This window comes from Botrytis cinerea, chromosome 7 (genome assembly GCF_000143535.2).
Source record: "Botrytis cinerea B05.10 chromosome 7, complete sequence".
Taxonomy (NCBI): Eukaryota; Fungi; Ascomycota; class Leotiomycetes; order Helotiales; family Sclerotiniaceae; genus Botrytis; species Botrytis cinerea.
Window position 1 is genome coordinate 1,484,224 of NC_037316.1, and position 27,570 is coordinate 1,511,793.

A 27,570-nucleotide genomic window follows, 5' to 3' on the forward strand; every position below is an offset into this window, starting at 1 on the left:
CAAATACGTTTTTTCTCAATTCAACCAATCCTTTTCATTGTCTTTGGAATACCGTGTTGTTACAGCCTCACTAGACAGCTAGAATATCCAAGAAGAAAAGAGAAAAAAAAAATCAATGAAGTTTAGTTGCCGAGAGAAGGCAATACGCGGGAGTATCGCGCTCGGAAGAGGAAAGAAATGTGTGAGAGAGATTTTTTAAACCGGTTAACTCTTCAACTTCTGTGTATACAATGTACATACATCCGAAGTATGGGATTTCACTTTCTCAAATGAGTCCTCTCGAATATGTCTTCTCAGCCTAACACAGTACAAGCCGCCAACTCATATCCAATCTATTCCAATCACCCATTAACTAGGACATCTACAAGCAACACCTCATCTTCCTCCCTTCTTCCCTTCTTCCCTTCCTCCCTTCCTCCCTTCCTCCCTTCCTCCCTTCCTCCCTTCCTCCCTTCCTCCCTTCCTCCCTTCCTCCCTTCCTCCCTTCCTCCCTTCCTCCCTTCCTCCCTTCCTCCCTTCCTCCCTTCCTCCCTTCCTCCCTTCCTCCCTTCCTCCCTTCCTCCCTTCCTCACTCGCTCGCTCGCTCCTTTCCTTTCTTTCTTCTCTTCTTCCCTTCTTCACTTAAACTCAACCTCAACCCCAAATCAAAACAAAAACAAAAAACTATATGTATTCCAACCCAATTATCCCCATCTCTCATCTCTCATCTCTCATCCCCAAAGCCCATCACCAAACCAACCCATAAAAACCAACCCCAAAACTCCTAAACTATCCTTCGCGCGACAACCTCTTCCTCACCCCCCACAGTCTCAAAAAAGTACACCATTCTCAAATCTCCGTTCCACCTATCCCAAATTATTCGATATCAATACCCAAATACCTAGATAAAACTCTACATTATTATCAGTATACCAAGTATCTACAAGGCAAATACCATCAGTTTCATTCAGGTCCTGGATAATTGATGTTCACTGACCAACTCATTTACAGTCTTTTCTTTCATTTCACTGATAATTTGTAACATACATATAACATAACCGGTATACTAATTCAAAGTTCCCCTATCACAAATAATCAAATAGCTAAATAAAAGCAAATCATACAATAAACCCTATGAATCCCAAACCCAAACCGAAACCCAAAATATTCAATCCAATATCATCCCTCTATCCACTTCCCCCCTCTACAACTTCTCCTTCCCCTCCCCCACCAACTCCACCCCGGCACCACCGATGCACAACTTCCCGGTCTCCTTAACCTTCGTTTGGAAAACCACTCTATTACCACCCTCCTTCCACATTTCCGTGACCAATGTTTGGCCTGGGATGACTGTGCCCGCGAAGCGGACTTTGATGTTTTTGTAGGGACCAAATCTATTCATTTGTATATTAGCAAGGGAAGTATATTTGAGTGAAGATAAAAGAAAAGGGGAGTTGATCGTGAGGGAGAAAGATGAGATGAGATAGGGAGACAAGGGGGGAGAAATAAAGAGGAAATAGAAGACCTACTTTTGATAAACTGCTTTCCCAGCAATCCCCATAAAACACAGACCATGAAGAATGGGTGCTTTGAAACCTCCCACAGCTGCGAAAGCTGGATCAACATGGAGAGGATTATACTATTCCCATTAGCAAATTACTACTTCTCCAGCATGAGAAAACTTACATCACCACTCAATCTATAAATGACAGCCTGTTCCTCCGTTGTCTTCTCCTCCACTACCATATCCGGAGCTCTCTCGGGGACTTTATTCGCCCTTGTACTATTTCCTCTGTCCGCTCCCTTTCTCTCACCTCCAAATCCTCCACTGCCTCTCAAGAAAACTGTTTGTTCGTTGTAGAATACTTTTCTTCCAGTTTCTTTTTCTGTCGTGGTAGTTCCTACTTTAACAACGGCGGCACTGCCTTTATCGACTACCTCGAGGAGTTTTGGTGACGAAATGAGAGTACCAGAGGTAGGAATGGGGTAGGAAGCAATTTCGAGATATTGCTCGCCGTGAAGAAGCATCATTGGAGAGAAATTGGGTACAACATCGTCAAAAGAAAAGGGGGCTTCAGCATTAAATGGTGGGATGACACCGAATGTTGGGAGAGGTTGGAAATTTTCATCTCCCTCACTATACTTCAATCAGTAGAGTTTGGTGTGCAAGAATTGGAAACCTTACAAAACGAGAGACAATTCAGATTTTTTGGCACCGACTCCAAGGTTGTATAGCATTACATCCCGCTCCTCGAATGTAAACTCACTTCCACTTGCTTCGGCTTTCTTGGCTGCCGCAATCTTATCAAGGATTTCTTGATTCACTTCAACCTTTTTTTCGGCTTTCTGTAACAAAAGAATGTGTTAACAAATATATCTTTATTGTTTGACTATAATACACATAATGCCCCTTCTAAACATGGGGAGAAGGTTCATACCTTGCTCGCACCCTTCTTATTTTGCATGTTTGCCATAATACTCTTCAAACCATCTTGACTATCCTCAGGGTTATCCGATCGTCCATCATCAAAGTTGATGATTTTCTCCCAGTTCTTCAAAACTTCTTCGGGGGTAAGCTTGACATCGACTGGGAAACCATGTCCACCAGTTCGTTGCCATCTTGTTCGTCCAACCCATCCACTACCAACTTCGAAAAGACCTCCAGTTGGTGGTTTTGGAACCTTGTCGCTGCAAAGGGCGACGACTAGTGGCGCTATGTAGTCTGGCTTGAATGCTTGGACCATCTCTTCTGGCATGATGGTTCTGGTCATTGCGGTACCAGCATTTGGTGCAATTGTGTTAACGTAGATATTGTATTTGGCACCTTCACGAGCGAGAGCACGGGAGAAACCGAGAATACCACATTTCTTTGAAGGTCAGTAAATGTCTTTCAGATCAAGAAATAATAAAACTTACGGCAGCAGCATAATTAGATTGTCCAAAATTACCGTAGATACCACTGGTAGATGTGGTATTTACAACACGGCCATACTTTTGTTTCAAGAAGTATGGCCATGCAGCCTTGGTAACTTTGTATGTACCTCTGAGATGAACAGCGATAACTTGATCCCACATCTTATCATCCATATTAGTGAAAGCTTTATCACGGAGAATACCAGCATTGTTGATAATGATATCAATGCGTCCGAAAGCATCAATTGCAGCTTTAACGACAGCATCTCCATCTTCAGCAGATGCTTTGACACCGACAGCCTTTCCGCCAAGCTTTTGGATTTCTTGAACAACATCATCTGGGTTCATCAAATCATTGACAACAACTGATGCGCCATATTTGGCGAACGCTAAGCAGTAGCATCGACCAATACTAACAAAATTAGCTTGACCTCTTGGAAAATGAAATTTTGGCCACTTACCCAGCACCTCCACCAGTAACTAAAGCGACCTTTCCCTTGAAATCAAGAGTCTCTCCTTGCTCATTTGGACCCATCTTCATTGATTTCTCAAGAAGACCCATGAAATCCGCAGGACCAGAAGGATGTTCGGCATCCTTAAAGTTACTGACTTGGTCCCATTTTTTCAGGATGGCTCCTGGGGTATATGAATCGTCTGCCTTGAGCAATAAACCGCTTGAACGTTCCCATCGAAGTTTGGCAACATGTCCACCGCCAACTTCGAAAATTGAGCCATTCTCTTGAGCATCCTTGTGTACCAAAACAGCCACAAGAGGAATAACCCAATCCGGCTTTAAGTTGTCGAGAATCTCGGGAGGCATGACAGTTTCAGTCATACGACTGGCAGCTGTTATTCATTAAATTAGATACCGAATTAAATCTCAGGGGCAGTGATAAACGTACCGATAGGGGCAATAACATTAGCATGAATGTTGTACTTCGCACCTTCCTTCGCCAAAGTTTCGGTAAATCCGACCATAGCCAACTTAGCGGCTGAGTAGTTCGTCTGACCGAAGCTTCCAAACAGACCTGCCGCACTAGCAGTATTGATCACTCTTCCATACTTTTGTTTTCTGAAATGTGGCCATGCTGCTCTCGCGCATTTGTATGATCCCTTTACATGAACGTCGATGATCAAATCCCAATCTTTATCTTGCATGTTCTTGAATGAAATATCACGAAGGATACCGGCATTGTTGAGTAAGACATCAATGCGGCCGTAGGTTTTAATGGCAGTTTCGATGATTTTATCGCCTTCTGTGACGCTGTCGTAATTGGCAACAGCCTTTCCTCCTGCGGCTATAATTTCGTTGACTACGACATCTGCGGCCTGATGATGACGATGTTAGTTATGTCCAGGAATGCAAGATGGCTATTTGATAGTTGGAAAGAATCCATACCTTTGTAGAATTACCCTCGCCCTTGAACGATCCTCCAAGATCATTCACAACTACACTTGCACCTCTTGAACCGAAGAAAAGAGCATATGCCTTTCCCAATCCGCCGCCGGCTCCCGTTACAACAACAACTTGGCCATCATAGCGTAGCTCCGACATTGTGATTGTGATTGTGATTGTATGTTATCTGTGATCCTCAATTGTTCGAGTGTGTATTAAGTGAGTTGGCGATATAGATAGGTGAGAAAGAGGGGGAGACTGAAGAATAAGATGAATAAGAGAACGGTTTGAAATGGGGATGTTATATGTAATTGATGCTGAAGTACAGTAGAAGATGGCTCGGTCGCTTTATTTAGATCCCGTCTGGATACCTCGGTTGTTCTGAAAAAATGGGCGGAAATTGACCTTTTGGGGCCCGTCTTGATATCACTTGTTTATTGGATTATAAATTCAATTCATAATATATATTGGAATTAAAAGATACCAACTGAGTATTTGAGCCTTCTTTATACCGAAAATGGGACCTTCCGTTATTTAATATCATAATGAAAAGAGATTCGAGCTGTTATGGCTCTTTCAAAGGGCAGAGCTCGGTTCAAACTTACACTTGAAGCTCTGTTCCCATGACTCCACATTTCTGGGGTATTCAACGGCAGCAGCTGCACGCGGTGTGATGATGAATCTTTTTATTTATTTTTCACATGCGAATCTTCACTGAAACCGATCTTCCTGTTTCTGACTAGGAGATCTTACCTTATTAGTAAGCACTTGTTTAGAAATCGCCTAGTGAGTAAATGAAACTTGCTCACGTGAAGATTTATGAATTAACAAGGCTAGGTAGTTTTGAGTACTCGGTTGGTCGCTTTCGACCGCTTCATTGATCATAGTCATTGGGTTCGTAGAGTCTCCTTGTATCTTCAATTCCTCCTTCTCCGCATCTGTGAGAGGAAAGTCTCCAATTTTGGCACTTGCACCGAACTTCTTGATGAGTCTCAACCTCTCTCTTTGCCTCTTTTCCGTCATCTGCTCAGCATCTCGTAGCCCTGCTGCGGCTGTTCCCGCCTCACTCCATGGCTTTGGTATGGTGCATCGACTTTCAAACTTCTTGAAAAATCTCAGTCTCTTCTTCTCCCTCTTTTACAAAGTTGATTCGTCCATTTTTCTGTACAACCACAAGTGCCACAGATGGGAGAATGTATACGCATGCGGAAAATTGGAGGTTGTGACGTTTGGGTAAACGAGCCTACCCCTTCATCGAGAAAATGCGAAAATGTTTCTTCTCTTTCAGGATACTACACCCCCACCAACACTTCGAGCATCTCAAGAATTGTATTGAATTAGTTTTCATTCCATCAAAAGCAAGTCGAAAAAGATATTTTTCAATCTCTATCCATTTCTTTGACCATGAGTAGAGATCATTTGGCCTACACTCAATTCTTCAATTCCATCCATCTCATCGAACAACTGCTTTAGTCGTTTAGATTTTTCATTATCATTCTCTTCGAGCATCTCTTTTGGAAGTCGCAACTGACTCCTGCAACTTTATATGTCGTAATGAGGATCATGTGAGTGGTTCCACTTTCGTTGAATTGCTTAACCAATTCCGCTCGTTGGATATTGTTCATTTCTGCATGTAAGGAGTATGGATTGACTTTAATGAACTTCAATACCACTTTGACGAAGACTTGCTCCCACGGATTCTCTGTCCAAATAACGAACTTTGAACCACCAGTTACCACCAGATCTAAGATAACTTGATATAAGAGCTTTAGCTTCGGAGATTGCTGTGACAACACATCTAGCAACTGAGTGCCATCCTTTGTATCTGGCTGGAAACTAAGATCTGCACACATTTCTTCGTGGACTTTCCTCAGAAAGAATCTGAGGGTTCAGTTGGTTCGAATCTAGGCTAGCAAACGAACGCCGGGTTACACTCTGGATCAGGCTGCGAAACTTTCTCCCATCCATGATCATGATACCATTTTCATTCTCATACACCAATGCTTTCTTGTTTTCGGCCAGAATAACCCCCATCACATTGACCTCCTTCTCGTCAATATCCAGATCGATGATGCTGGTTTTAACCGGTGAAATTGCAGAACCGATTGAGACTCCATCGATAATTGTACCGAAACCCCGCTTGAGGGGGAATACGTCATGGATCTTACCCAGCCACTCCCCACGTTTGACTTGATCTTTATCGGGAAGCGTGTTGAGGTATCGATGGACAGCGAAACTGTTTGCCATCAATACGGCAAAGGGGTGGCCGTCCTCGAGGCGAAAAGGATTGGTCTTTCGGTCGCATCCCATATCCTCCCAAAGTCTATCTGGCCGGAAGAGGGATAGTATGGCTGCCAAATCAATATGCCGATTCATGACAGGTGTGCCAGTCAACAACAGAAAGTTTAGGGGGCTAAGTTGCTGAGAACCCCATATGTCCCAGTTTTCTCATCCTTGATGGTATGAGCCTCATGGACAATGACCGTGCCAAAGACTTCTCGAAGATCGGATTTATTCTAGCCTTTGTGCTTTGTCCTCAGTCATTCGAATTTGTTAACAAAAACATGATAACCAGGGCTTTTCAAACTACTGAGGCTTTCCTTGCTCGATATTCGTGTTTTCTCTCCCGCGCAGTACAAGTGTGCTTGAAACTTTTCGGACAAAAGGGTTTCCACCATTCTTTTCCAAAAGTTAAGAACTGCAATAGGGCCGATTACCAGGCTAAGTTTTGGTTGCCCAACGCTATTATTGCCCTTCTCTCTCTCATTTTTATGTGACATATGACGCCGCATGCCTGTAAAGTCTTTCCAAGACCCATATCATCCCAAAGAATGCATCCTCCTATTCTGACTGATCCTTTTACCACCCAAGATATATCAGATGGTTGCCAAAACCTCAAATTTATATTTGGGCCAAGCCCCTCAATCCACGGATTTTCACTGTCACGATTATCGAGTTGTGGACATGCTTCCACCAACGTTGGTGCTTTGTTTGCGTACTCGCTGAAGGATTCTTTCTGCTGGGCCATTCGATTCTATTCGAATGGAGTTACAAGTACCAAAGCAGCTGCAATTGTCGTGCTCATGTCGTTGCTGGTGTTCCCCGCAACGCTCTCTACAAGTCCAGCTGGCTGTAGACTTCTGGCGGCGTGCCGAAGCAGATCCTTAACCTCTTGTTCTGATCTCATTGTTGCGTTGATTTCAGAGTGCTTGATGTTGTGGACGATGTTTCTAGAAATGGAGCGTTGGTTGTCTACCCAGGTACTTATCATGGTTGTGGCAACCAAAAGTTTCCCTGCACAGCAACAGATTCACTTTTACAATCACCAACTATCAACAATTCACGCAACTGCAAATTGGCCTACAAATTCATCTATAATAGTACGTGTATTCACTATGTATCTTAGAACGGATAAGATTCACCAAAATGAGTGAAACTACTTTTTTATTATTTAAATAGCAGCTTGAGAACGTTCCCTCAACTAGCAGTGGACTTAACTTCTTTATTCACTATTGAATACAAAATGATATTACAATAATTCTAGAAGTTTGCCAATTTTTTCCATTCACTGTCAGGTGCAAATTGATAGTATGATGTTATAATTGGGATGTACTAGCTTTCACAATGCACTATTCGCTGTTGGTGAATGAGTGAAGAATAGTATAGGAAGTATCTAGCTACGTTCCTATTATACCAGAACTGTCTATTCGGCGTTGAACTCATGTATAGAATAGGTAGGATTGAGAGTGTACTAGCTTTATCTGATTACTATTGGAGTAGATGTGAACAGTTTAGGAAATATTTCTCTATCTCCTTGAGATGGAGAAGCGTTTCCTCGAATTCTTAGAGAGGTGCGAAGGTGAGTTCTGATGTTGAAACATATGTGTAAGTATCTCACTTTCTTCAAACAAGACCGTGATGGACAGGAGTTGACTTAAAGTGTGCTAACTTTTCGCTTCTCCTATGCCATCTAATAATACATGTGTACTAACTTTTCCCTTTCTCCTACTCCATCTACTATCTCTAATAATAAGTGCGTACCAACTTTTTCTTTCTCTTATTCGACTGAAGTGTATACTGACTTTTCGTTTATCTTACTCTCTCTGCATTAATACGTATGTACTAACTTTTCCTTTCCCTTAACACCTCTAATGTGTATGTAATAGCTTTTCCCTTCTCCTATCCTTTATTAGTGTACCTTCGTTCGCCTAATAAGTATACTAACTTTCCAATTTCTAATCCCTCCTTGAAAATATACCAACCATTAACGATCAGTAAAAATTTCTCTATCTCCTCTTTGATTTAGAGAAATTTCCCCGAAATCTTTGTGAATAATGGGGATCTGAAAATTTAGTACACTACGCATACTTATGCTTGAAGCTCTGTTCTCACGACTTTATATGAGTATCCTATAGCAATTAATCTTTATATTTTTATTTTTCACATGCGAATCTTAACTAAACACAAAATTTCTCTCTTTGATAGGTAAATCTTACCTTATTAAGACTTAAATGAAACTTGGAAGATTGATTAATTAAGACATCGTTCCTTTTTCTATTTTCACATGTTAAATAACCAGAAATCACTTCGGTACCAATATTTCCGACGGGTTTCCCATCAACCACCACCACCAGCGGCGCGGGAGTGGGGAAGGAAGGAAGCAAGGAAACTACCCTACACTGTCACGACTGCCACACTGTTCACCCCACCTACTCACTCCGTGCACAAACCACCATGTTCCCCTCACATACATTTCCCCCTCCTCAATCATCAACCTCCCCCCTCTACCAGCACTCTCAACATGACTTCCACCTCCAACGCGATCCCTCAAGCCGCCATAATCGACGATAAAACCCCTCACATCCTCCCATTCATTCTACATTACCTATCGCTACACCAGAAAACCCATCCCACGCGTCCCTTCATCATCGGTCTCAATGGAATCCAAGGAGCCGGAAAAACGACCCTCGTGAACACGCTCTACGAAATCCTGACTCGAGATCACGGTCTCGAAACTCTGGTATTGAGTATCGACGATTTATATTTAACTCGAGCGGATCAAGAGAAACTAGCTAGGGAAAACGAAGGAAATAAACTCGTGCAGTATAGAGGAGAACCCGGTATATATCTATCTATCTCTGATATCCAATTCACTGCACCTCCCACATCCCCTCCACTTCCCCCAATTCCCCAACCAGCACACCCACCCACAAACCAGCTAACCACCCCCCACCCCACCCAGGAACCCACGACATCCCACTCGCGCGCAGCCTCTTCACCTCCCTCCTGCAATCCCCTCCGCTCCCCACCCCCATCCCCTCGTACGACAAATCCCTGCACTCCGGACTCGGCGACCGCTCTCCGCATTCCCGCATCGTGAACGATACCTCTCAACACCAGCGACCTATCCAAATCATCCTCTTCGAAGGCTGGTGCGTTGGATTCCGTTCCCTGCCGCCCACCAGCGTATCTCTCCTTCACAAAAACAGTCTCGCTCTCCCCTCCTCCTCCTCCCCCACCACACTCCGCGATCATCCACTCTCCTCCCTCCTATTCATCAATCAGAAATTAAAAGACTATGACATCATCACCGACACCTTTGACATATTCATCCACATCGATGCGCTAGACACGCAATACGTATACGAATGGCGTCAAGAGCAAGAACAAGCATTGCGACGAGAAAAAGGAACGGGAATGACAGATGAACAAGTCAAAACATTCGTCGATGGATATTATCCCGCGTATGAGTTATATCTAGACGGAGTGCGACGGGGGATTTTCAGAGGCGGCAAACTGGGCGAAGATTGGGAAGGGAGACAGTTGAGATTGGTCGTGGGGAAAGACAGACGAGTGGTACAAGTGGAAAAGGTTTGAATTGGTGAAATGTGATGTTCATTTTTTGAGGTAGGCTTTGAGGGTTCTCATGACTCGTAGAATAGATAGACTCCTGTGAAATTATAACTCGCCCCAACTGGTCACCCATAAGAGGTCCTGAAAATATTAGAATCGGAAATTAATGCTAGACATGAGCCCATGATAAAAGTTAGAAGGCTATCATCCGACAAATTATGATATCAAGGACATATTTACCAACTATGTTGATTAGTACATCAGTATATCAAAATCTCTAATTTAAAGTTAAACTCGTGACATCATCTGGTCTCCAGATCTAAAGGGGTTCACCATCAACACTCTCGCTTGGCTACGGATGTAGTCTTAGAACGATTTAAATTCCAGTCAAAATTAAGCATTGCCTCATCATCTCCGCAAGTACATAAAAGTGTAACACATTGCATGTTAACATTTCCATTAATCAAAAAGAAGCAAATGGGTATCTCATAATAGCTAGCATAGAACTCCCTGCCAAATGCAAACAAAGTACAAGACTCATCTAGTCGTTCCTTTTCTTTCCATTCCATTCCGTTCCCAGACCACAAAATCCAGCGCGTTTATATCCATGCCAAATGTCCCGTCGCATATTAAGATGACCTGTTAGCTATGTATAAGCAACATATTGCCTATGTACCCTTGCGTTTTCCAGACAAGAATAATGTGCGCTCCATATACCCCGGATTTTGTCCACAAATCATTAGCGGCACAACTAGCCATCATAACAAACCCATTCATTCATACATTATTCCCTTCAATAACTCCCTTAGCACCCCTCTTCATACGTTCCATGTCTTGATTGTAAGTCCTCAAACATCCCCTGACATCCTTTTCTCTTTGCTCAATTTCCTCCTCGAACTTTGCAACCATAGCTCTTTTTTCTTTCCTAGCTTTCTTCAATGCTTCTAAAGTACTCGAAAACCTTGATAAAAACCAATCGCCTGCTTCTTCCCAATCGTCTTTGGACAAACCACCAAAGAATTCGGCCATAGCTTCGCGCTGCCTTTCCATCTCTTCTTGATTGCTTGGTCGATGTTGTTCAACAAGGTGGCTGACACGTTCATTGATAGGGCGATCTGAAAGTGACAGGTCTGGTTCGCTGGGCTGCTGGCTAGGAGTCGGAGGGCCTTCAAAAGATTCATTTCTAAGTTGTTCATAATCCATGTTTCTCAAAGCGGCATCATCATAATCAAGTGGGATATCAGCACGCTTCAAATGACCAATATGATGTTGCGAGTTTCCTACATGAAAATTCGGTCGAGATTGAAGGGCTGGCTGTTCTTCCATCTGGGTACTATCTTCAAAATACTGCTCACCTTCAGAAGATCCATCAGACTGACCCTGCTGCGTATCTTGAGGTGGTGGTGGAAGATGATACTGCATATTTGTGGGAAGTATAGCATTTTCCAGAACTTCAACTTGAGCTTTTCCACCTTTGGGCTTTGGCGAAAATACCCCTTCGTCAAGACCTCTTTTTCGAGAACCCGCAATTGTTTGCAATCCATTCCTAGGACGATTTGTAATGGCGTGGTTGAAACGATCAAACGTCTTTGGTTTGCTTGGGCTGTTATGTTGCGGTTTTTGAGGTTGTTGGGATATTTCTGATTGAATGGCAGGTTTGGGGGTCTGACTTTGCTTGTAAATGGGGGCTCCAAGAGCTTGCGTCTGTGGTCCTTGACCATTGGGCTGATGAAATGTCTTGCGCATTTGAAGGGGTGCTCGTGCATCTTCAATGTATTCTTGCTCAAATACGGACTCCTCTGGTGAATCCCTATCGTAGCCATTCTCATGTGGAACGCGAAAGTTATCTCGTTCTAGCTCCTGCTGTTGTCCTCTGTGATATCCGCCATCAAATTCGCGATTGCCACCAGTAGGCACTGCTACCATGACCTGCCCACCTCTGAAGTTTTCCTGGCTCACAGTTTCATCAAAGGTGCTGTTTACTGTAGAGTCCTCGAAATTCTCGGCATTTTCTTGCTCTTCCTCTGGTTCGTATTCTGTCTGCATTTGGTTTGTTCCAGGTACTGAATTTCTGAGCGGAGGTTCAGCTGGCTGTTCATAGACGGGTTCCTGATTGTGAGCTCGATTCATATTGGCAGATACATCTCGTTGCTTCTTGGGAAGTATTCTCAGCTTCTGTGCCATGGCTTGACGATCTGTACGTTGGTGAAGTGGCTGAGGGGATGGCGATGGTGGGAGTGGCGGATTAGATTCTTGCTGGAGAAAGCCACTAAGGCGAGGATTGCCGGCCATGTTATAGACGTTATTAAAGAAATTGTTAAAAGGAAAGTTTAATGGCATGTGCGGAATTAATGAGCTTGGAGTCGGCGACGTGGGATGTTCAAATTGTGAGATTAAAAATGCGCAACTTGTAAATAGAAAGATTATATACGGTCGCAAATTAGTTCATTTCATCAATTTAGTGTAATAATTGATTTGATCAAGATCAGAAGCTTGCACAACGTAAATAGATAGACTTCGATCCTCTTCAGATCATCCACTAAGGCTGGGGTTGTCGAAAACGGCGATTTAGGTGTGAAAAAGGTTGTTGAGTCGCGATTTCATTTCACAAAATGAGGTTGAACGCGAGTCGCGACTTCCACGGTGGGTGATCCCGTGACCTTTATGATCTGAGTGTCTTACAGTATCAACACACCCTGCTTCGAAAGCCATTCTTGAAAGCTATTTTTGAAATCACATCACGCAGGAGAAACATTCACGCATCAAAGTGATCAATATATTGGGTGTAATTAAATAAGTTACTTTCATAAGAAATCTAAACTAAAATAAGCAAAGCCTGCCTATACTACCAACACTGCCAGACTATCATACAAATGCTAACCACCAGAACGAACCACTCCGAAAGTTAGAAATCACAAAATCTTCATGACCTACGTATTCTTCGTAAACCATTACCAAGTTGTCTTGAAAAGCAATTAGTTGTTTCTAGCATATGCAGACTCAACCTCCTTCTTATACTTCTCCAAAATACTCTTTCGTTGCAATTTCTGTGCAGATGTTACCAATCCCTATCAATGTTAGTATGGACTATGTTGTGAAAAAGGGGGAAAACTGACATTTTGAGGGGTCCATTCTTCATCAGATAAGACAACACCTTCGATGATTTCAATTCCTGACAATCCACCAGCCTTACCAGCTTGTTGTAATTCCTTCAACACGGCATCTTGAATCTTCTTCTCGTGTACTAATTCCTCCACACTGGATCCTTGGACACCAAGTTTTTCGGCAAGTTTCTTCAACGCAGGTTCAGCTGGAACGATCAAAGCAACTGGCTTGGTTCTCTGTTGGTCGGCATAAACGCAGATGTTTCCTACGACCGTAGCGGAGCGGTAGATAGATTCGAGTTTCTCAAGGGCGATATATTCTCCGTTGAGAGTTTTGACCAAATTCTTCTTTCGGTCGATGATATTAAGATGACCATTCTTGTCCCATTCTCCAATATCACCGGTCTTGAACCATCCATCTGCGGTCAGAGCTTCTGCTGTTTCTTCGGGATTCTCATAATAACCTTCCATGACAGGATCTCCTCTAATCCAAATTTCTCCCTGGGGGTTTGGTTTGTTGGTTGCATAGTATCCAGCATCTGGGAAATCAACAAGCTTGATTTCAATAGAACCAGGAATATCACCTAATGCTTCGTCGGTCCATTCCATAGGGTCCATCAAGGCGCCCATTGCAGTAGTTTCAGTTAATCCATACCCATTAATCATCGGTGTAATGGCCATGGAAATAAATCTCTGAGTGTCTTTGGAAATTGGTCCACCACCGTTCAAACAAATTCTGAGTTTTCCACCAGTAGCTTCCTTGACCTTCTTGAATACTAGTGCATCCAAAGCCTCAGCACCTGGGAGTCCGTAACGTAAGAGGTTGTTCTTAGCCCAAAGTGCACCCCAGAAGAGGTTTTTGACAATCGGGCTTCCACCATTAACCTTAGCAACGATGCCCTTCTTGACGGATTCCCACACGGCGGGAACACCAACTAAAACGGTTGGCTGGAATTCTCGAATATCTCCCTTGCAATTTTTAACTGATGTGTCCGACAAAGTCTTGGGGTTTCCGTAACCCATAGTTCCACCCCAGTACAAACAAGCATTTTCGAAAACGAACTCGAGAATATGCGCAAGAGGGAGGTATGTCAAAAGACCGTCACCTGGACCAAGATATGGTTCGACAATTACATTGACACCAGCAACTATAGTAAGCGCAAGCGCTAGTCAGCACAACGTATATATTTCACAAACAATAAATTTAACTTACCAGCTGCTACAACTGCCTTGTGTTTGATGGGCACACCCTTTGGTGGTCCGGTAGAACCAGAGGTATACATAATGCAGCACAGGTCTTCTGGTGCGGGGGGTACTGGTTCAACAGGATTCTCCTCGCCAAGCTTTCGTAATTCCTCGAAACTCAAAATCTTGAGCTTCTCGTGTGCCTTCTTGAGGTTATCAATGTTCTCTTGCTTAACCTCATTTTGGCTGTTCCAGATTACGTATTGAATATCTTTGGCTTCCTTGAGAGGGTTAATCAAGGTTGGTAATAGATGAGGATCCAAAAAGATAGCTTTAGCTCTGGTCGCAACCAAGGAATGCTTGAGACCGTCCTCTCCCAAAGTATCATATGCGGTAACAATTGGCATCGATTGAGAAACTGCGCCGTGAGCAGTTGCTAACCAATGAGCACTTGTCGCCGCGAAAATGTGTACTCGGTCCTCTTTCTTCAACCCAAGCTTTCTGTAACCAGCTCCAACTTGTAAGATTAACTTTTCATATTCTGAGAAGCTCATGTATTTGTATTCGCTGAGTTCGAAATATGTCCATTTCTTATCGACTTCTTGTTGTTCGCCATCGACCATTTTCTTCACCTTCTTTACTTCCTGGTGAGTCTTGATCAATGTTCGACTTCCGACAGCTTTCGCGTTTCCATACTTCTCGGAACTTCGTTTGATTATATCGTAAACAGTTGAAACATCTTCGGAAGGGCGGGTGGCAAGCTTGTTGGCTGTCAAAGGGTGTCTTCTTGGAATAGTCTCACCGTTTACAGCTTTGTGGCCCGGCGCCTCCGCACTGAAAGGTGGTGAGTGATAGAATTTGGGTTGAACGGAGATGTTCTTGAGCGACCCTGAGGACGCCATTTTGACCTGGTGGTGATGAAGCTCAATTGTTGAGAGTTGAGAGTTGATGTATTTGATGGGGAGAGGAAATTGGTGGTGCGCAAGCTCCGTCCCTTGTTGATGTGACTTCGTGTTATGTATTTAGAGGATGAGAGAGAGAGCTACGCGAATGCCCTTGAACTCGTGTAGGTACCGGCTACCAGGACTGTATTGTCAATGAAACGTTATAATTCTTTGCAATTCAGGTATAGGAAATGGTTGAGATATATCGGAATGTCGGGGAGCAATTGGGGCTGGGGAAAGGAGAAGAAATAATAAATCGCTTTCACAGCCAGGTAGATGGAGTATGACGCTGCCTTGCTTTCGTTTATTTTGAACAACCAAGATCCCGTCGAGGAAAGTTCAAAGCTTGACCAATTGGTGATATTGTATTCAATGCACGGTTACTCACCAAAACAAAAAGATCCACCAGGCCAACATTATTTCAAAGCTGCAACTTTCGCTCGCCCACTCATTCATGGAGTCTTGAGTCTTGAGTCTTGAGCATTGGGCCTAGAGCATAGAGCACAGGTGATAAGCTTCAACCATTGACCCCGTATCAAAACCCCTGCTCGTGAAGCTATACCGACGTATGGAGTGCATTCCTGGGCACCGACTTTTAAGCATCTTACCAACAGTTGCATCTTACTTACATCTATCTACCCATCTACGTATCTATCTTGCTTCCGGTGCCTGGATGTTGCTGATGCTGGAGATGTTGGAGTGTATGCACATCATAGCATGTTTTGGTCATTGCTTCTGTCTATCCACCTCTATCCACCCACCACCATCTATCTAATCGCCATTCAGGGATCGTCTACGCCAGAATTTTGATCAGCTACTCAGACAAACATTGAGATAGAAAGGGACATATCATACCTCACACCCCATCTAACCATTATCGTTATCTGCTCTATACATTTCTTCTGGACATCTCCTGTCTACACCTCCTCTCTACATCTCCTTAAGCTTCTGACCGCTCGAGCTTGGTTGCCTTTACAGCTAAGCATCTCTCACATACGAATCATATAGGTGGGTCAATACGGCAAAAAAAGAAAAGAGCTTTTTTCTACCCGAGGACACTTACTACTATCGTATGTCTGATATGCCAGCTGTTACACTTTCGATAGTCTCACGAGAACGAATCTGATAGGCAGTAAACTATCTCAACATTAAGCCCTATTTCTCTAATAGACCAAAAGGCTTCCTTGAGCATATTGAGAAGGTTTCACCAGTCCAACTACAACTTTCAATCATGGCTGGCCGCGTACAATCATTTCTTGATTCTCTTGGCCCAGAAGTGGAGGACCCCGAAGAAGGTAGGAAAACGATTTCATTATGTATCTATTTCACTTTTCTGGAGTGTCAAACAGTCAAGTGATTTTCCAATTGCTTGGAATGAGGCAGTGTGAGAGCTTGGTAACACAACAGTTTATTGTGGCGTGAAGTGCTTACCGAAAAGGGGGTTAACATTTGGCTGCTTTTACAATGCATCGAAGTGGCCGTTGAGACGTTTCGGAGTAGTCGAATTTGAGATTATGAGCACAACTTTGTATCATCTTTCCAAGAGTATCGAAGAATTTATGTGGATTCATAGGATATGTCTTAGACCCTTTATTTTGGCCAAGTTAAGAAGCTAAAATAATTAATTCTAGAGGCTTTTCTGTTATTCTCTCAAACCATCCCTTCCCAGAATCTCGGATTCGTAGATTCAAAGGCCACTGAGATAGATTTGACGATTAATGGTAGAGATCTCACAATTTATCAATCTCCTACAATACTGTCATCAAATCGTGATGGGGGAACTACTGGAGCAGGTAAATCAACCCTTCCACCGCTGTATTCAGCTCATTACTAATGATACACAGTGATATGGAAAATCACCCCCCTTTTCGCAAAATGGATATCCTCACCTACAAATCCACTTCTCCAACACCAAATAATCACCTCTGATTCAATAGTCCTTGAATTGGGCTGTGGAATATCCGGTCTAATAGCCCTTACTCTGTCACCCCTTCTCCAAACATACATCCTTACCGACCAACCATATGTCCTCAAATTTCTCTCTCAGAATCTTTCTTCCAACTCATCCTCATCAAGTACAACAACCTCCAAATCTAAGTCCCGAAAATCCAAAGCCCCATCCTCAACATCCACATCAACCCAACAAACCTCAACCAACAAAATCATCCCTCTAACCCTCGACTGGGAAACCGACGTCGTCTCCCCCTCTCTCACCTGCTCCGAGACCACCACCAGCTTCGATACAATCATAGCTTGCGATTGTATCTACAACGACGCACTCATCCCACCCTTCGTCCAAACATGTGTTGATCTCTGTCGTCTTCGTTCCGCATCCTCACCCTCCAAAAATCAGGACCAAACAGAACCCAGTAATCCCACTCTATGCGTCATAGCCCAACAACTCCGTTCTCCAGATGTTTTTGAATCCTGGCTCAAGGAATTCAACAAATTTTTCAAAGTGTGGCGTGTTCAGGAGGGTGATATTCAGGAGTGTGGGCTAGGAGAAGACTCGGGGTTTGTGGTGCATGTTGGGATTTTGAGATAGGTATTTGAAGAGTTGATTTCTCTCGTAAGTAGATTCCTAGCAGTACCAAAATCTTACATGTTGTTTTGTTGGTTTTGTTCTTGGTGCAGAGGATGTGTATCTAATGTTGAATCCTATATGGTATAATGAATGGATCATATCATATCATACTGAATACCCGAGATGAGTTTCTGAGATGTAAAATAGAGATCCATTTCAGTATTAATATCCTTACTATCAAAAGACTATATAAAGCATTGATATTTACACAAATAAATAATTGCATAGTAGCGTTACTTTCTATCTTTCCCTCCACTCCCTTTCACAACCTCAGTCAACACATATATACATGGACTTGGGAATCTCATCGGATAAGTAAGCTGAATAAAGCATGTATTATTCAACTTACCGCATATTTATGTTGATTTGATGATGGGTGTATATCCATCTCATTGAAAAGTTTTAAAAAGATATCTTTTTTCTTGCTCTTTTCTTTTCTTCTCCTCCTCGGTTGGTTGGAGATCTTGGGGTGGTGGCTGGTTATGGAGACAAAGACTGATGTGTAATGCAATGATCATCTAGTAGAGATTATTTCTGATTATGCTACTTTCTCGGTAGGTATGGTTGACTAGGGTTTTTTTTTTTTGTAAATAGATTTACTGGGTATTTTTTGGAATCATTCATTATGTTTTGAAGTTTGATCTCTTAAGCTATTTCTTTGTATGTATGGCAGACAGATTTTGGATGCTGTGAATACCATGTTATTACCGAATCGAATCATAACTCGTCGAGTGCGGTGACTCTAGATTGTTTTCGGGGGGGGGGTAGTAATCAACATATTACGAATGTATTTGGAAGGAAGCTTTTGATGAGGACATTAACACGTGTGGCAGAGAATTGAAAACACATCTACTTGTTAGCTGCAACGTAATTTATTCTTGTGTTAATGATTCAGGCACGTTTTCAAGTATTTCTCTCTTCAACCCGGCTGAGATAAAATCGCCCGTATATCCTAGATTATAGCAATGCAAAAGTCGGCATCGTGAGTTATCATTTAAAGGCTAGTCTCCATTGGAGAGAGGACCGCAACACTATCGGAAATTTGCAAAGGCTTCAGCAAACAACTTCAATTCTATACCATTTAATTATTAACGAAGACAAATTAGTATTTGTGTCTGTATCGCTAAAAAAAATATCAGGCTCTTATCTGATCAACAGGGAAAGAAGTCTTGACTTATGGCTTAGTTGTTATTTCCTTCTCTTCTTCAACGTTGCGTCCCTGGTAGTGGCTTTGGTAGTCATAGTTTCCTCATTGTGAGAACCACTACAAGACTCCCATCTTCTTTTTGATTTTAACATATTCTACATCAATTTTATCATATTTCTATACCAATTACAAGTTATCAAAACAGAAGATCAAGCCATCATGTCCGTCGTGTCTCCTAAAGCGAAGCCAACAGCCTGCGATGCTTGCAGAAAATTAGGCGTTAAGTGTAGTCTAAACAACTATGTCGACGACTGTGAAAGATGCACTAGTCTAAAGACAAGTTGCTTCGTCACAGATGATTACAACATTACTATTCATAAGGTTCCCCAGAGAGCGCTTCAAAATTTCAGGAGTGCGAAGTTTTTGGTGCAAATGGCAAATCTGAGAAAAGAATTAGAAGACAGTGAATCAGACGGGAAAAACACATACGTTATTATTGATGCAGTAGTTTCTAATTTTGAGGGGATATCAAAGGAGGCTATCAACTACCCAGAGTTTATGGGGTTCTTCGCTCTCAACTTCTCGAGTCTGATTAATTGGATTAAAATTTACTCCGGCCATCAAGTATGGAATGTTGCCAAATATGACCAGAAGACTCTACAATCACTGTAAGTTCCGTCAATCATCCCACAAAGTTTTGGACACCAAGTCTACTTAACTCTTGTTAACAGCTATTCACCTTACATCTTCAATTGACATCCTCTTAGTACAAAATTGGGCGCTATCATGAAATCTCTCAACTGCTCACCTATTTCGACCAGCGTAAGTTGGCTTGTATGGCAAATTTCCATCATTGGATCTGAAAGACCAAACCATAGTGACTCTCTTCCGGACAATCACAGTCAAACACATACAAGCTCCTCTAAGCTCGTGTATGAGCCTGAACACATGCTGCCTGCGGAGTCACAGGCTGAAGACTCACAGGCAGAAGACTCACAGGATGAAGACTTACAGGATGAAAACTCACAAGTTGGAGAGTTGTAGGCTGTAATCTTAGCAGCTGGATGTATGTGATTTGAAGCCCTGGCTATGGAGGCCATGCCGCTTGAATATTTGCACTACGTCAACTTACCATCAATTCGCGTACAAATTAATCGTTCCAGATAGCAAAACACCCGATAAGCATAGTATCTATGGTGGAGAGTACTTTGCAGAAGGAGATATAGCTTAAAAGGAAACCCGGTGGAAGACGAGAGTCAATACAACGGAAGGAAAAACTAGCTTACATGTCTCGTTAATTCGAGTCTAGCGTTTACTATTACCACGGTTCTCACACTGTTTCTTAGATATTAGAGAAATGTAACATTAGCTGTTCAGCGTCTGTAGAAATTTTCAAAAGTCTCAATATCTTTGTTTCGTTGAGAATCATAAGGAAGGTGATGAATGGATGAACGCTCAAGTCGAAGATCTTTAACAACCTCAGCATTTGCGATGAATGCAAATCGCTATAAAATTCTCCGGGTCATTTGCTTGCCAAAAAAGAACTAAAAGCAAGCTTCTAAGTAGATAGTTCGAGTCGGAAAAGGAACATACAATCTTAGTCTAATTCAGACAGTCGAAAAGATAGCAAAATGAGACTTCTTATTATCCTTCAGGTTTTAACATTCGTAGTAGCCGTTTGCAGCTCCTGTCCATATTCAGACTACAGCGCATGCATTGGTCACTCTATCCCCAAAACCTACAACCAAATTGCGGACACATAGTGCCGCTGGGCTTTATAGTACTAAGTATGAGTTGGAATCCGATGAATGCTGAATTTAGATTGCTTACTTCTGAGATGGAGTCGACAGGACTAAGTTTGGAGCTATAGATGCAGCGGACTAGTTAGGTTTGTTGTTTGATACTTATGGCTCCGGACTTTGCGCAGTAACGCTGTCAGACATCAGTCTTGCCAACAATTGTTGTGGTAGACGTATAGTTCCAATACTTGCATCAAGAGTGGAATCAGCAGATATCCAGAAAATTCTCGCCGATCAACAGATTAACATGGAAGAATTCTCTGTCTGGGAACAGCATGTCAGCGGCGGTAAGGGAATCAGAGGAATCTTCCATGAGTGTTGAAAAAAAAAAAAAAAACATTGAAGGGTGGATGAAATTTCAAGGTCCAGGGGAGGTATACTTAGATGTAGTGAGATTTGTCTTTTCTTGATAGGCTATATATAGTTCACTATACTCTGGTTTGGGGCCCTACGCTGAAGATTTCTTCAAATTCCTGACACGCAGGACGATCCGGCTGTGGGCTAGTTTGGACCACACTATTGAAATTCTAAAGCACACTGTTAGGGCTCTTTTGAGGAAGTTCTCGAGTTCTCAACCACGGGTAATGAGCACTCAAAACAAGGCTTTAAAACAAAGTGCCAAATTAGAAGAATCTTCGAAAGGAATAAATCCAAAATTAATGAATCCATAGGAGAGTAACCTAGGAGCGTATGATAATCGGAGACGGAGTCGCTTTCTGGAATTACAAAGATGAAGCCCGATAATGAAAAAGCAGTTGCGCATATGCGAGGGGTTTACAAGCGCGTAATAGAAGAAGGAAAGCAGATGTCTGGAAGACCCATTCAACTCGCCCTGCAAGGAAATTATATTGATAGCAAGTTGCTTGATAGTACTATGAGATGCTAGACCTGTGATGCAGATAATGACTGAGCTGTTGGGAAAATTAAGAATTTGAAGTAAAGCAAGTATCTCGCATCAAGACCTCGAGAGAGTGTGGTAAATATGCAGAACAGATTCTCGTCTAAAGCAATCGCTATGAAATGATTGTTGCGGAGATCATACTAACATTGTATGTCGGTTTGGGGAAGGTAAGAAAATCAATCCAATCAAGGAAAATCATATTCCTCCTTCCACAGTTCACTGTCATCTAGACTCACCCCGTCGCATCAACAATGAATGGAGTTTATTCTCACTGGAAGTGATGGTAAGATTGATATCTACAAAGAAGCTTATGTACAATCTCAACCCTCGGCTTGTCAAGTATCAAACGCGAAGACAAAGAAAGGAGGGGTAAATCGATCTACTCCCCACGGAAAGTCTTGCCGAAGAAACGAGTTTATCCTGGAATACAATGGCGTCGACAGAGTTCTCATACATGGATATTAGAAGACACAGAAGCATCAAAGTATCGTTGACTAAAATTTGTCAACTCACAGTAAAACTGATATAATGACTACCCACCTCCTTCGTCATTCAGATCAACATTTAGCCGAAGCAACACATATTTTACATTCTTCCTTGAGAGAATGATGTCATCTCAAAACTCTATAATCTGGTCCACTATCTCTTGGAATCATATGTTGCAATCGAATACAACTTTCAAGATGTTTTTGTATTATATCCTTGCTTCTAGATGTGTAGATTGGCCGACATTTGATGTCTGTAACCTCAACGATTTCGGATGAGTGGACCAATCCATGTAAATATCAATTTTTAGCCTTGTTTTATGGCTGAGATGTAGCCACTCGTACAACAAATCCATAGGGATAACGAGAAACGTATGTTCAAATACATACCCAGGTAGTTCTCTTATATTCGTCACCCCATTTGCACAATACTAATTAGACGATAGCCAACTCCAATTGCTGCGTCCTTCCAAGATAGGAAATCTTGTCACTTCAACAAATATCGTGCTAGTGCATCCAATTTTAAAGCGTTGGCAAATCAATACTAACAACGACAAACACAAATGACAACTTAAAGATTGTCGCCAGCATGCTCCTCTATCCCCCCCAATGATCGTTGGTACCATTTGAATGCCAAGATACTTCATTCACACCTCATTACCTTTCTCGGCACAGCTTGATAACACCACCAGTGATATTTCTGCAGCCCGGATGATCATCGACCCAACGCACGAAGAGATTTTCCTTGCAAGAGGCAACCGCACATCACTGACTCACTGAGAGGAGCATCAAGCCCTGTCTAGCCGGTGATCATGCCCCGCAATACGGTAAAAGTTTCCGGGGTACCCCATAACCAGTATGCAATATTTCGAAATCCGACAGCTCTACCACGCAATCCACTTGCAAATCGATATCATCTACTGGATCATCATGATACCATGGTCGCATGACCAAATGAACAACACACTCAAGCTGAGAAAAAAATCCTTCCCAACTTCATCTTATCATAACATTGTGAATAACTCTTGGACGGTCGAAATTTCACGACAGCCAACCATACGGGCACTCGAAGCGCTCTTGCCTCAAATATTCCAGGACGCGAGTTGCAGTGATTTTCCGACTTCGGCTGGATCACTCACACGACGCCTTCAATCTTTGCCAACTAGGAAAAAGGAAAGAAAGCTGAAGAGGCTGGAAAATGCCAATAGTTTGTTGGATGCAGCATGTAAACTTACTGAAAGATAATCCTTTCTATTCTCGTGACAGACGATCTTATTCACGGAACGAGAAGATCCGACCACATACATATGACCATCAACATTTCAGACTTAATTCTCCCACCGCACGAAACTGGCGGGAAGACTTCGGGATCGTGAAAGTTCGTCCCCAGTCATTTGTACTCGCACTCACATTTCCTTTAGGTCGGCAACCAACATCCATCCTCTCCACCGCCTCCTCTGCTCGCTTCCCACCACTTATCCTCTCCTCTCCACAACCTCTCTCAAAACCACTCAAGACCAAGTGACCGCGCAAATCCAGAAGCTCCTCTCCTCCACGATTCCCCAGGCGCTACCGGTACAGCTTCGGCTATTCCATGGCATAACATAAATCCCCATCCACCCATAGATACCTGGGTTTTGGGGCTCGTTCCAACAGCCGACCAAATGTCGAACAGGAACATCCGACCACCCAAATCACTGCCACTCTCAGCATAACTCCAAGCATCTCAAGCATAAATCAAGTGCCGAGGGAGTTGGAACAGCGGGGTGTGTTTCGGTGGCCCTGACATTAGTGTTGTTTTACGAGGTTTTATAATGTTTTAATTTTCTTTTTTTTCTTTCGATGCAAAATTATATAGTAGTACGTATTGGATCTTCGAAAAGATGAAAAAGGAAGGTCATTTCGAGGGCTTGGCGAATAAGACGGATGAGCGGTTACGGTGTATTGTTGTTACGGGATGGAAATGGAAATAGTATGTCCGGGGGAGGGAGTGGGAAATGCGTGATTTGACGTGATGAATGATAAAGGCCTATGTGGCGTATTTCCCCCTCGTTTAGCAACTTTATTTTTCAGCTTCCTCCGCGCTTTCTGTCGACCTAACCGGCCTCTGTGGTTTTTCTCAAAGCCCGTCCGTCCCCTTGGGAGGTTTTTTTTTTGTTGAAATCATTACCACGCCCCTTCCCAAGTGGATGCTATCCTCCGCTAAACACAAGAGGACTTGGGGCTTCGCAAGCCTTGTTTAAGTCCTAAAAGGACCTTTTTACCCTAAAAGGTGGAGAGTTGATAATAGTAACGGATAGGTCAAGCGGGATTTCGGTCAGATTGTGGGGGTTTGGCAACGCTAGCCTCTGGGTGAGAATTGTTGGAATTTTCGAAAATCTTGGAGGGGTACTCCGTACTGGCATGAAATTGGATTATAGTTGGTTCCCACTTGATGTGTGTTGGTTTTTTGTGCTGGGTTGGAGTTTTTTTTTTTTAATGAATTCTGTCTGTTGGTAAGCCGTATTATATCTGGGACTGTGACTATTTGGGGATAGATCGATCATACGAGAGGAAGGAGATTGCAATGGCTGATTTGATATGGGAAGAATGGGTGATGGAGGGGTAGGAGCGTAGAGGGAAGAGGTAAGAGAGATAAGAGAAAAGTATTTGCATTACTATAATACTCCGTAGATGGGCTTGGAAAACGGTAATTGCCATCGTATTTGAAGAGCCATATCTAGATGCCAGGCTCGTAAGCATATTCATTGTTCAAAATTTCTTAGGAGATAGACCTAGACTAGCATCTAGTTCTGCGGGACACGAACTAGCCAAAGTCTCAAACCCATTTTCATGTAGTTGGAAATGCCGCGCCGTGATAGCCTAATGAATGGGACAAGAAATAGAACTTCGAGAACGTAGAAGAAGTGCCCAGATCTTGCCACCTCCAATGTCTAGAGCACGTTTCTTGCCATAACATTGGCGTTGATAAGAATAAAAAGTCTAAAAGAGAGCGAGCGTATGCAAGATTCCGGGGAAAGTGATGTAATATTGGCTTACTGGGATACTGAAACCTACAGACACAAAATAGAGTTTCCGAGATATGAAAGATGACATTTAACAATGCCGATTGCAAGAAATTGTACATCTGGATGTGATATCGAGGAGTCGTCACTCTTTTTGATCTGGAGGAGGAAGAAAACTTTTCCGAATCCCCTAGCTTTACCCGATGCTTTGGTATCTCCAAGCTGACAGTTAGAGTTGACATGTCATGGAGATTGGCATCGTAACTCTATTGGAAAAAAAGTAGTAGTGCCTCTTGGGTCTGGGGTCCCCAATAAATTCAATATAAAAGATATCATTGGCAAAATGGGGTATGATAATCAGTTCCCTTACCTCCTACCCAAAACGGATAGTAGATTGAAAATTTGCACAAGAATAATAAAATATAATCCCATCGACGTTTTCACATGTCTGATCCAACATCATCCCACAACCAATATCCCAGATATGTGTGAATGCAGCGCCGTAACATGCATCGATGTTAAGGCCTAGCACACCACTAACAAAAGCTTATCGCCCGCCCTGAAAAGGTATGGGGAATTTAATTTGCGGTTTTCGGACCCAATGGACACTCTCATCCTCACGATAGCATCATGTTTCTCGCCGCTCGGAGCTGAAAGCGGTATCTAGCCCTTCATTCGATTTTGCACGTCTGCGAATGGGGCGCATAATTCTCCTGATTTGCGAACTGGCTTCTTCTCAGCAGCGTGAAGAGTATCCGCCGCGGACATCAACCCAATTTACAGTAGCCACGGAGAAATTATCAGCATACCAACTCCTACGTCTCATCTAATTTCACAGTGTTTACGGATGTACTAATCACCGTGTCTCTCTTCCCCATGAAATTCAATAAACGTGCCCCACGATGAAAAAAAAAGGCCGAAATGGATACATAGTACATACCTCGGAATCCAGCAAAAGATACGACAGACGACTAATGTTTGGCGCAAAAGTGCTCAAAGTGTACGAGGATAAAAGGACCGGGAGATATCGGAATCCACTTTGTTAATGTGAAAGTATGGAGATATTCGAGGATCAAGATCCACAATAAAGCCGTCCATCAAGTATATCGTGTCGTATTTTATGCGCTGGTGGGATCATTTTGAAATATCACGTGTCTTTAGAGCTGTTCAGATGAAAATTGAAATTAGATGCACATGCAAGCACGTGTTTGAAGAGGATAGGCAAAAGGAAAGTTCACAGAATCGGAATTAGTTGCGGCAATTGAGAAAGTTTGTTGAGTATCGGAATTAGTGGGAATGTGCGTGAACCGAAACGAAACCCCTAGACGATGATTAATTTTAGATGAGGCTGGATGTCTAGACTAGATTTCTATTGATCCAATAGATTGAACTATTTGAAGTATTGATTGTATTCTGTGGTGCCATCGATATATTTGAGCACAACTTTCATGCATTGATCTGCCCGGCTTTCTTGCACCTAGATCTGGTCATAGTCACATAGTCACAACCATGTCATCATCTTGAAAGAATAAACCGTAAATCCTGATTTCACAACGCCAACGCCAACCCCAACCCCAACGTGAATATGAATCTTGTCTTGGTGATCAATAAATAGCACATCTGACTTTCGGAACCTGGCCTCCGTATCACCAGGCACGGTGATATCTCAAACCGCATTCCTACTTCCATCTCTCCTGTGATCTATCCCTTTCCATCTTCACCTTGATGGGCCTGATTAGGGGGGTCGTGCCTGAGTACGAATTACCCTTTTGGAATTATCCGACGATGCGGGTGTTCGTTCTTCCCTCCACAAATTAGTCCTGGGGTATGATCGGCCCCGCATTCATCAAAGTTGTGCTTCTTTCTTTTTCCGGCTAGGATTCCTTCAAAGCGCCATTTGAGACCAATATCGTGCAATTTGTGTATCTCTCACTCACTCGAAATCCAATAAGTCCCTAATTAGCACAATAACAATCTACTGGGATGAAAATCCTGTGAAGGTCAATGCCAAATGGATTTACATTATCCCTAGAGGCTCAATTAGATGGAAGGCCGGGCGGCCGTTCCATCATCCATCCCCCTTTACACGCTCGAATAGTGTCACTCCGCCGCTGTGCATCCGAACAGCCGAATGAACCCCTTTGAAATTGGGGTTTCTGATATTATTTATCGTAAGATTGGGATGAGAGAAACATGACGATTCACAACCCCATGTTCTCCGGCGAAGCAATCACAGTTCCCCGTTGCATTGATCTTCAGTGCATTTGATGCAATA

At 42.8% G+C, this 27,570-nt stretch overlaps 7 protein-coding genes across 9 annotated transcripts; 3 read left to right on the forward strand and 4 right to left on the reverse strand.

Annotated features, from left to right (window-relative positions):
• Positions 1 to 965: 965 nt before the first annotated feature.
• BCIN_07g04130 (hypothetical protein) lies at positions 966 to 4,885 on the reverse strand. 2 transcript variants are annotated; one of them, XM_001545796.2, is made up of 9 exons: positions 4,292 to 4,885; positions 3,795 to 4,221; positions 3,354 to 3,738; positions 2,896 to 3,304; positions 2,418 to 2,846; positions 2,165 to 2,325; positions 1,666 to 2,116; positions 1,509 to 1,618; positions 966 to 1,373 (listed from the first exon to the last, which is right to left on the reverse strand). In XM_001545796.2, exons 1-9 carry the CDS (start codon positions 4,445 to 4,447, stop codon positions 1,184 to 1,186), a joined length of 2,718 nt encoding a protein of 905 aa, XP_001545846.2. In that variant the 5' UTR covers positions 4,448 to 4,885; the 3' UTR covers positions 966 to 1,183. The 2 variants fall into 2 exon arrangements, with proteins under 2 accessions (XP_001545846.2, XP_024549838.1); XM_024694049.1 differs by lacking the exons at positions 966 to 1,373; positions 1,509 to 1,618; positions 1,666 to 2,116; positions 2,165 to 2,325 and having other exon boundaries at positions 2,340 to 2,846.
• Positions 4,886 to 5,075: 190 nt separating this feature from the next.
• Positions 5,076 to 7,583, reverse strand: BCIN_07g04140 (hypothetical protein). Its single transcript, XM_024694050.1, has one exon. The coding sequence runs from the start codon at positions 6,662 to 6,664 to the stop codon at positions 6,125 to 6,127; it is 540 nt and encodes a 179-aa protein (XP_024549839.1). The 5' UTR covers positions 6,665 to 7,583; the 3' UTR covers positions 5,076 to 6,124.
• A 1,369-nt stretch (positions 7,584 to 8,952) lies between these two features.
• On the forward strand, positions 8,953 to 10,443 carry BCIN_07g04150 (hypothetical protein). The gene is made up of 2 exons (XM_001545799.2): positions 8,953 to 9,408; positions 9,531 to 10,443. Exons 1-2 carry the CDS (start codon positions 9,090 to 9,092, stop codon positions 10,163 to 10,165), a joined length of 954 nt encoding a protein of 317 aa, XP_001545849.1. The 5' UTR covers positions 8,953 to 9,089; the 3' UTR covers positions 10,166 to 10,443.
• A 57-nt stretch (positions 10,444 to 10,500) lies between these two features.
• On the reverse strand, positions 10,501 to 12,735 carry BCIN_07g04160 (hypothetical protein). The gene has a single exon (XM_001545800.2). The coding sequence runs from the start codon at positions 12,479 to 12,481 to the stop codon at positions 10,919 to 10,921; it is 1,563 nt and encodes a 520-aa protein (XP_001545850.2). The 5' UTR covers positions 12,482 to 12,735; the 3' UTR covers positions 10,501 to 10,918.
• A 174-nt stretch (positions 12,736 to 12,909) lies between these two features.
• BCIN_07g04170 (hypothetical protein) lies at positions 12,910 to 15,693 on the reverse strand. The gene is made up of 3 exons (XM_001545801.2): positions 14,459 to 15,693; positions 13,258 to 14,393; positions 12,910 to 13,209 (listed from the first exon to the last, which is right to left on the reverse strand). Exons 1-3 carry the CDS (start codon positions 15,330 to 15,332, stop codon positions 13,117 to 13,119), a joined length of 2,103 nt encoding a protein of 700 aa, XP_001545851.2. The 5' UTR covers positions 15,333 to 15,693; the 3' UTR covers positions 12,910 to 13,116.
• Positions 15,694 to 15,782: 89 nt separating this feature from the next.
• Bcrkm5 lies at positions 15,783 to 18,201 on the forward strand. The gene is made up of 3 exons (XM_001545803.2): positions 15,783 to 16,669; positions 17,006 to 17,167; positions 17,219 to 18,201. The coding sequence occupies exons 1-3, from the start codon at positions 16,606 to 16,608 to the stop codon at positions 17,917 to 17,919; spliced, it is 927 nt and encodes a 308-aa protein (XP_001545853.1). The 5' UTR covers positions 15,783 to 16,605; the 3' UTR covers positions 17,920 to 18,201.
• Positions 18,202 to 19,246: 1,045 nt separating this feature from the next.
• Positions 19,247 to 20,509, forward strand: BCIN_07g04190 (hypothetical protein). 2 transcript variants are annotated; one of them, XM_024694052.1, is made up of 3 exons: positions 19,247 to 19,773; positions 19,873 to 19,927; positions 19,984 to 20,509. In XM_024694052.1, the coding sequence occupies exons 1-3, from the start codon at positions 19,325 to 19,327 to the stop codon at positions 19,984 to 19,986; spliced, it is 507 nt and encodes a 168-aa protein (XP_024549840.1). In that variant the 5' UTR covers positions 19,247 to 19,324; the 3' UTR covers positions 19,987 to 20,509. The 2 variants fall into 2 exon arrangements, with proteins under 2 accessions (XP_024549840.1, XP_024549841.1); XM_024694051.1 differs by having other exon boundaries at positions 19,873 to 20,509.
• Positions 20,510 to 27,570: the final 7,061 nt, after the last annotated feature.